The following is a 10,003-nucleotide window of genomic DNA, read 5'->3' on the forward strand; positions in this document are numbered from 1 at the left end:
CTCACCCCAATTCCCTTGAGATGTCCATCACTAGACATAAGTAGGAAAAATAATTCTATACATACTTCTATTTTCAGTTCTTTCTCTGGATGCAGATAACATCTTTCTTCACGTGTCCTTTATAGTTAATTTGGGCATTTATAATAGTCAAAATAACTTATCCATTTAAAGTTGTTCTAAAACAGTATTGTAGTTACTGTATACAATGTTCTCTTGGTTCTGCTCATTGCTCTTCATTATTTCATGCAAGTCTTTCCATGTTTTTTTAAAGATCATTGAGGTCATCATTTCTTATAGCACAGTAATATTCCATCACAATCATATACTGCAACTTATTCAGTCATTTCCCAATTGAGGGGCATCCCTGCAACTTCCAGTTGTTTGGCACCACAGAGAGAAGGGCTGTAATCATTTTAGTACATATAAGTTATTTCCCTTTCCCCCCAATCATTGTTGGAAATAGATCGAGTAGTGGTATTGCTGGATCAGAAGGTTAGGTAGTTTAATACCTCTTTGGGCATAAGTCCACATTACTCTCCAAAATGGCTAGAGCAATTCACAATTTGGCAAACAATAAATTAGTGTCTGAATTTTCCCACATTCCCTCCAATATTTTTTGCTTCCTCCTTCAATCATTCAATTATTCCCTTTAATCACAATCCCCTTCCAATCTATTAGGTGTAAAATGATACCTCAAGGTTGTTTTAATGCTCATTTCTCTTATCAACAAGGATTTAGTGTATTTTTCATATGACTATAAATGGTTTTGATTTCTTCACTGAAAAACTGCTTGTTCCTATCCTTTGGTCATTTATCAATTGGGGAGTGACTCATATTCTTATGGATTTGACAAAGTTCTTTATATATATTTTGATATGAGACCTTTATCTGAGAAACTGTCTACAAATTTTCTGCCCACATTTTCTGCTTTCCTTTTGATGTTGTCTACATTGGTTTTATTTGTATGAAAACTTTGCAATTTAATGTAATCAAAATTAGATATTTTCCATATAACTTTACTCCCTGTCTCTTATTTATTCATAAACTCTTTACCTACCCATAATTCTGATAAGTTACATGTCCCATGTTCTTCAAATTTTCTTGTAATCTCTATTTGTACCAAGGTCATCCATTTTGACCTTATCTTAGTAAATGGTGTAAGATGTTGGTCTATGCCCAGTTTCTGCTATATTGCTTTCCAGTTTTTCCAACAATTTTACCAAATAATGAATTCTCATCCCAATATCTTAATTCTTTATATTTGTGAAATACAAGGTTATTATGTTTATATGCTGCTGTAAAATGTATGTCTACCATATTCCATTGATCTAACTTTTGATTTCTTAGCCAGTGCCAGGTAGTTTTGATAATTACTGTCTGTAATATAGTTTAAGATTGGGTACTGCTAAACCTTTTTACTTTACTTTTTTTTTCATTTCTTCCTTTGATATTCTTGACTCTTTGTTCTTTCAAATGAACTATTTTTTTTTTATAATTCAGTAAAAATATTTTTTGGTAATTTAATTCAGATGGCAAAGAATATATAAATTAGCTTGTGTAAAATTATGATTTTTTTATGTTGGCCCTGCCTACCCCAAAATTAATATTTTTCCAGTTATTTAAATCTGATTTTATCTGTATAAATTAAAAAAAAATTTTTATATATTTCCTGCATTTGTTTTTGGCAAGTATACTCCCAGATATATGAAAGTGTCAAGAGATAGTTTAAATGTTCTATATTTTACTATTTCTTCTCACACAATTTTGTTTGTGTTATATAGGAATATTGATGATTTATGTGGATTTACTTTATATCCTGCTACTTTCCTAAAATTATTAATTGTTTCAACTAAATATGTCATCATTGAGCTACAAAAAGAGTCTGATGATCTCATTCCCTATTTTGATTCCTTCTATTTGTTTTCTTTTTTCTCTTAATGCTATTGATAAGATATCCAATATAATATTGAATAATATTGATGACAGTGGGCATCCTTGTTTCATACATGATCTTACTGGGAAGGCTTCTAGTTTATCCCCATTACAAATAATGGTTGCTGATGGTTTTAGATAAATGTTTTTAATCAATTTAAGGAAAATCCATTTATACCAATACCTTCATGTATTTTTAATAGAATTAAGTGTTGAACTTTATCAAAAGCTTGTTCTGCATCTATTGATAAAAACCTATGATTTAAAGAAAAACTTTTTTTCTTATCAATGTGATCAATTGTGTTAATACTTTTCTTTACATTAAATCATCCCTGTATTCCTGGCATAAATCCCACTTGAGCATAATGTATAATTTTGTAATATATTGCTGTAATCTTTTAGCTAGTATTTTTTCATCCATACTCATTAATGAAATTGGGCTATAATTTTCTTTCTCCATTTTTACTCTTCCTGGTTTAGGTAGCAGTATCATACTTGTTTCATAAAAGGAGTTTGGTAGGACCCTTCTTTCCCTATAATTCCACATACTTTATTTAAGATTGGAATTAGTTGATCTTAACATTTTAATAGAAATCACTTGTAAATTCATCTGTCTCTAGTGCTTTTCTCTGAGAAAGTTCATTTATGGCCTGCTCAATTTCTTCCTCTAAAAGAGTTCTATTTAGATGGTCTATTTCCTCTTCTGCTGATTTTTTTTGTAAATATTCTTTAATTTCACCTACATTGTTAAATTTATTGGTATGTATTTGAGCAAAATAACTCCTTATGATTTCTTTGATTACATACATCTTCATTAGTGGTATATTCACCCTTCTCATTTTTGATACCAATGAATTGGTTTGCTTCTCTCTTTTTAAATCAAATTAACCACTTTTTTCTATTTTATTTGTTTTTTTTTGTAAAACCAACTTCAAGTTTTATTTATTAATTCAATGTGTTTCTCCTCTCAATTTTATTAATTTCTATGATTTCCAAATTAGTGTTCAATTGAGGATTTTAGTTATTTTAAATACCTATTCACTTTGTTAGTCTGTTCTTTATTTTATTGATATAAGCATTTATAGATATAAATTTTCCTTTAATCATTGTTTTTGCTGTATCGTATAGGTTTTAATATGTTGTCTCATTATTGTCATTCTCTTTAATGAAATTATTGATTTTTTTCTATGATTTGTTCTTTAACCCACTCATTCTTTAAGATAAGACTGTTTAATGTCCAATTAGTCTTTAATCTATGGATCCATGGTCCATTATTAAATATAATTTTATTGCATTATGATCTAAAAAGGGATACTTTCAACATTTCTGCTTTTCTGCTTTTATCTCTAAGCTTTTTATGTACAAACATATGGCCAATATTTGTAAAAGTATCATGAAACCCTGAAAAAAGGTGTATTCCTTTCTATCTCCATTCAATTCTCTCCAGGTATCTATCATATCTAGCTTATCTGAAATTCTATTCTCTTTTTTAACTTCTTTCTCATTTATTTCCTGGTTAGATTTATCTAGTTATGACAGAGGAAGATTAAAGTCCTCAACTGTTACAGTGCTACTATCTATATCCACCTATAATTCATCTAACTTTTCTTTTAAAAAATTAGATGCTATAGTATTTGGTGCACATAGCTTCAGTATTAATATTGCTCCATTGTATATGATACACTTTATCAAAAGAAGTTACCATGTTTATCTCTTTTAATAAAATCCCTTTTAGCCATAACATTGCTGAGATCGTAATTGCTGCTCATGCATTTTTGCCTCAGCTGAAGCATAATAAATTCTTTTTCAAATCTCCATTTTAACTCTGTATGTATCTCTCATTCTTAATTGTGTTTCTTGTAAACAACAATGTTGGATTCTGATTTTTAATCCATTCTGCTATTCATTTCTGTTTTATGGATGAGTTCTTCCCACTCACATTCAAAGTTATAATTACTACTTGTGAATTTCCCTCTATCTTATTTTTACTCACTATTTTCCTTCTCAGCCTTCTTTTACTCTATCTTCTCCCATACTCTTTCATTTTTGATTTTACCCACCCCTCTAAAAGTCCCTCCTTTATCTTGATCCCTCACACTACTCATCTTAAGCTATTTATACACCTTCCTAAAAGTCCCTCTCCCACCCTGTTCCCCAGTTTTCTCATCTCCTTATCACTTCAGATAATTGCTAAACCACTTCAGGCATACATGTTGTTTCCTCTTCAACTCAGATGAGAGCAACATTCCAACATTATCAGCCCTCCACTCCAACCTTCTTTCCCTGTATTAGTTCTTCCTTCCATGCCCCAATTTTTTCATACCCAATTTTGTTTTTAGAATCACCTCCTCCTACATAACTCAGTCCCAACCTTTCTTTCAAACTACCTTAGTAGTGATGAAAGTTTTAGGAATACTGATAGTATTTTCATGTATTATAAATAAGCAGTTTGGCCTTAATAGTGCCTTGTAATTATTAGTCTTTAATGTTTTCTTTATGTTTCTTCTGGATCTTTTATATTGAATTTTTCATTGAGTTCTGGTCTTTTTGTTGCAGATACCAGAAAGAGGGGCAGTTAGATAGTGCAGTGGATATAGCACTGGCCATGAAGTCAGGAGGACCCCAGTTCACTTCTGGCCTAAGGCACGTGACACTTATTAGCTGTATCACTCTGGGAAAGTCACTTAACCCCAATTGCCTCACACACCAAAAAAAATACCCTGAAGTCTTTCAGTTTGCAAATGTCCATTTTTTTCATGTTCAGGATTGTATTCAACTTTTCTGAGTAAGTTATTCTTGGATACAACCCCAGGTCCTATGCTCTTTCAAATATATTGCCCACCCCATGTCATATTCATGTAATTATAAGAGATATTAAAAGCACATTTTTGAAACTTTGTAGTTCTTTAAGCAAGCATGTATTTAGCGTATGCAAAATTTATTGTATTATATTGTTTTTTGACTTCCTCAAAAATATATTTATTATGTAGTATTCATTGGAAGACTGCTCTAGTTCACAATAATTTGCAGTCAGATGTCACAATCCATGACATAAAATGAAAGCCAGTGTTATAAAATTTGAATACTTCAAGAATCTTTGATATCATTAGCATTGGTACAATATACATGACAACCTCACTCTCAGTAAAAAATCTTTAAGACTTTCTCTGACCAAAAATTTAATCATTCTTCAGCCCATCCAATAATGAGCCTCTCCATACTAAACTGCGATGGTTCATGAATGACAAGTATAGAATCTATTACCAAGTCTGTGCTCAAAGTCTTTCCTACTTAATAGAACCAGTCAGATTGCTCTTGTGAGTGACCAGCAAAGCTTTTTTAATCCAGGTACTTCTCCATGACATCAATATATATTCAAGCAGAACAATTGTCTAGATAATAGACTGAAATGTTGAGTTTTTGATGAAATCCCTTTTAACTTTGGCATCTCATTCAACTTCCAGGAGTGGGTTCTTGATTCTATTTTCTATATGAATTAAAATATTTAGGTCATCAGTGGGTTCAGAACTTTTTTTGAATATGTGTCACTTACTAAAAACATTAAAACCATCAGTCTTCTTCCAATGAATTCTAGTGAAACTTCCTTTTTTTCACTAATAAACTAAAACTAGAATAGGTTATTTACAATAATTTTTTTTCGTTTTCCTTTGTTTTGTTTTGTCCAGCGAGCTATAGAGCATTGTGGATAGAGTTTTGGGCTTGGAGTCAAAATACATGAGTTTTAAATTCTGACAGAAACACTTACTATCTATGTGATAAAAGGTACATCACCTTTCTGAGACTCAGTTTCTATATCTGCAAAATGGGGATAATAATATCACCTACCTTCTAGTCATTTTGTGAGGATCAAATGAGATAACATATAAAACACATTGCAAAATTTAAAGCTTTCTGTATAAATATTGTTATTTTAGCTATTGTTTTCTTACCAAAGATTTTGACAAAAAAAAGTTTCATCAGCTTTGAATTTTTCCAAATGTGATGGATTACAAAAAATGACAGTACCTCAGGGAGATTAAAATAATACTTCCCCCCAGACACAATACCTTTCACTGTCACTAAAAGTATTGATCTGGTATGTTAGCTTTCATAATGTCCCATAGGTATAGTATTTCTTCCACTTTTAGATGCTTCATTATTTTTTTAAACACTATATGAAATTAGTCACTCTTTGATGTTATTTCCATTGTCATTCTACTTCTTCACAGTAAGAAAGTATCTGAGTATCTGATAGTGACTCTTTTCCAGTGTTCAGTGACCATTCCCACCCACAAGATGACAGTAATTGTTTTTTTTCCTCCTACTGTGTTCTACATCAACAACATCTGACAATTCGCACATATTTGAATTCTCTCACATTAAACCTATTTGAGTTATTTTGGCAAAGTGAGTGCTTATGAGACTGATGAAAAGTTGTCCAGTGCAAAAAAAAAAAAAGAAAGGTTAGGAAAATATGCTTAGATGTAATTGTTGGCTACCTCTCAAAAGAAAAAAATCAAAATGACCTAGATTTTTAAGAACTTTGACCTATTCTTAGTGCATAATAGCAGAATCATCCACTGCCAATTAATTCTGGGCTCACAGTGACTGGATTAATGGTAAATGTATTTTGTTGACCAGGATATTAGAGGCAGATCTACTCAGACTTAGTTAATAGGTGGCAGTAATGATACATCTTCACTTCTTTCTGCTTCTGAACCAGACAGATTGTTCTAAAGATCTTGAAATAACTCAACCTCTCAATGAAGATAGGAAAGGAATTTATTCCAGTTGTTGTGGTTTCCCTCCAATTTGTTGTGATTTCCCTCCAAAGATAATAGAACACTTTATATTCCCCTTACAGGAGACATAACCTCTTCTTACATTACTATAGTTAACTTAGTACTTCTGTATCCTTGTGTAGCTGAATACTTCTGCATTTTCCAGAGTTCAAGACCATTTTTAAAGTTTAACTTTGGGAAGGGCAACAATGATATAGCAGATGAAAATAGTCTAAAATGATTGTAGGAAAGCAAGTTAAAGAATCATTTGAAGTATTTCTTACTGGTTTCAGCCTTCTCTCTGTCCATTTCCCCAATGAGAAAAAGGATAGATTAATAAAGATCAGCAGATATTTGCTTCATAGAATTGGGTGGATATGAACTAAACCATGCATTTTGGTATCTTTCTCCAATGTCTTTGTTTTCAACATAGGGTTATGGACAACAATCAGACCACGGTGACAAATTTCATTCTGCTGGGATTTCTTGTTAGCCCTAAGATGCACCTAGTTCTTTTTGGGCTCTTCCTCCTACTCTATACCTTCACTCTGCTGGGAAATGGAGTCATCCTGATGCTGATTTGTCTTGACTCCCGACTCCATACTCCTATGTACTTCTTCCTTTCACAACTGGCTATTGTTGACATCTCTTATGCCTCAAACACTGTCCCTCAAATGCTGGCAAATCTCCTGGATCCAACCAAGCCCATCTCCTTTGCAGGTTGCATAATGCAAGCCTATCTCTTTATGGCATTTGCCCACATTGAATGTCTTCTTCTGGTGATGATGAGTTATGACCGGTATGTGGCAATCTGCCATCCCCTCAGATACAAACTCATTATGAGGTGGGAAGTGTGTATTGCACTGGCTATCATATTCTGGGCATTTGGATCCATCCTGGCATTGATCCATGTGCTTCTCGTCCTTAGGTTGCCCTTCTGTGGTCCTTGGGAAGTCAACCACTTCTTCTGTGAAATCCTATCTGTCCTGGAACTTGCCTGTACAGACATATGGCTCAACAAATTAGTCATCTTTGTTGCTTGTGTGTTTATCTTAGTTGGACCCCTCTGCTTAGTCCTAATCTCCTACACCCATATCCTTAGTGCTATCTTGAGAATCAAGTCAAGGGAAGGACAAAAGAAAGCCTTCTCTACTTGCTTGTCACACCTCTGTGTGGTTGGGCTTTTCTTTGGGAGTGCCATCATCACTTACATGGCCCCTAAGTCAAGGAACTCTGGGGAGCAACAGAAAATTCTCTTCTTGTTTTACAGCTTCTTTAATCCTACCTTAAATCCTCTGGTGTACAGCCTGAGAAATGCAGAAGTAAAGGGGGCCCTAAGGAGATTGCTTAGGAAGGAGTGACAAGGTTAAGGGATTGAATAGAAATTTCTTTATATAGAGGAAGAGACAGCAAAGGAACCTTTGGAGTTTATAACAAGTTGGGCAGTAATTGGCATGAGATTAAATCATCCTTTTTTTTTTCTTTTTTCTTTGTCCAAATTCTCTTGCTCCTCTTTTTCTACCTATGCCTCCTTCTGGAGCACTTCCATGGGTCTGAATCTCTTTATTTTTGCCCTATATTTTCCTTATTTCTGTGACATGCCTCCATACTTCCTATGTTTCAATTGAAACATTTTTTGTGTCCTATTCTCTCAGACACTGCATGTGAGTGCAGCATGGGAAACTACAAACTAATGACTTTTATTAAATTATTTATTAAATTTATTATTTATTAATTACTCATTTATTAAATCAATATTGATATAATTTGCTTTTATATTACATTTACTTCTGACTATTTCCCTCTCTTCCCTATTTTAAGGTCCTTCATTTTTATAAAGAATAAAAATTAAAGAAAAAATGTAATTCAGCAAGATTAATCAACAACTGTGTCAAGACTGACAGTATCTGCAATGTTTGACATCCGTATCCTTATCTATAATCACCAACATCTTCAAAGCATACAGAGAAATGAATTTTTCCATCTCTTCTCTGGGAATTATTTTGGCCATTTATTCATTCATTCATTCAGTCAGTCAACAAGGATTTATTAAGTATTTACTATGTAACAGTACTGTGCTAAACAGTGAGTATACACAGAAAGGCAAAGCAGCATTCCCATCATCAAGGAGCTGACATTTAATGGAGAAAATAATTTTCAAATAACTATTTACACTCAATTTGTGTTCAGTGGAAATGGAAGGTAATCTTAAAGGAAAGGCACTAGATGTGGGGATTATTAAGAAAGACCACTTGCAGAAGGTGTGAAGGTTTTTTTCTTTTTGAAAAACATAAATTCTGTAAATTATCTTCTTCCAGAATAAGCCTGTTTCGCCCTTGTTAAAAGTTAGTTGATCAGTATGTCCACAGTTCTTATATTATTTTCTTCAAAACACCAGAATATTTAGCTACTGCATCCTCATCTGCATTGTCCACCTCTCTAGTAATTTTCCTTAAATTATGGAACTGAACTTGATGTTTACAGTATCAAGCTAAAAATACTTTAATAAAAGTTTCTTCATTATCCATTTAATTTCCATTTCTTTCACTATCTTACATTAACTTCAAGCTTTTGTGGAAATAACAATAATAAACAATAGCTAACATTTATGAAGTGCTTACTGTTTACCAGGTTCTGTGCTAAGAACTTTATAATTATCATATCATTTGTTCCTTGAATGATCATGGGAAATAGGTTATTATTATTCCAATTTTACAGATAAGGAAAGTAAGGCAAACACAAGTTAAGAGATCAGGTAACGTGCAATTCAATGCAGAAAGGCAGAAATATTAAATACACCCTTTTCAGAACATGATGCAGTAAAAATTACATGTATTAAAGGGCCATGGAAAGACAGACTAAAAATTAATTGGAAACTAAATAATCTAATCCTACAGAATGAGTGAGTGCAACAACAAATCATAGAAATAATCAATAACTTCATCCAAGAGAATGACATAATGAGAAACCATACCAAAACTTTTGAGATGCAGAGAAAGTAATTCTTAGGGGAAGTTTTATATCTCTAAATGCTTACATGAATAAAATAGAGAAAGAAGATATTAATGAATTTGGCATGCAACTACAAAAGCTAGAAAAAGAACAGATTAAAAATCACCAATTAAATACCAAATTAGAAATTCTGAAAACCAAAGGAGAGATTAATAAAATTGAAAGTAAGAAACTATTGAACTAATAAATGAAACTAAGAGTTGGTTTTATGGGGAAAAAAATAGATATACCTTTGGTTAATTTAATTTTAAAAAAAAGAAAGAAGAAAATCAAATTAC

At 32.4% G+C, this 10,003-nt stretch overlaps 1 protein-coding gene across 1 annotated transcript; it reads left to right on the plus strand.

Annotated features, from left to right (window-relative positions):
- Positions 1 to 7,102: 7,102 nt before the first annotated feature.
- Positions 7,103 to 8,074, plus strand: LOC114027328 (olfactory receptor 2A1/2A42-like). The gene has a single exon (XM_027841308.1). It carries the CDS (start codon positions 7,103 to 7,105, stop codon positions 8,072 to 8,074), a length of 972 nt encoding a protein of 323 aa, XP_027697109.1.
- Positions 8,075 to 10,003: the final 1,929 nt, after the last annotated feature.

Source organism: Vombatus ursinus, unplaced genomic scaffold (genome assembly GCF_900497805.2).
Source record: "Vombatus ursinus unplaced genomic scaffold, bare-nosed wombat genome assembly UNPS02014858.1, whole genome shotgun sequence".
Lineage (NCBI taxonomy): Eukaryota > Metazoa > Chordata > Mammalia > Diprotodontia > Vombatidae > Vombatus > Vombatus ursinus.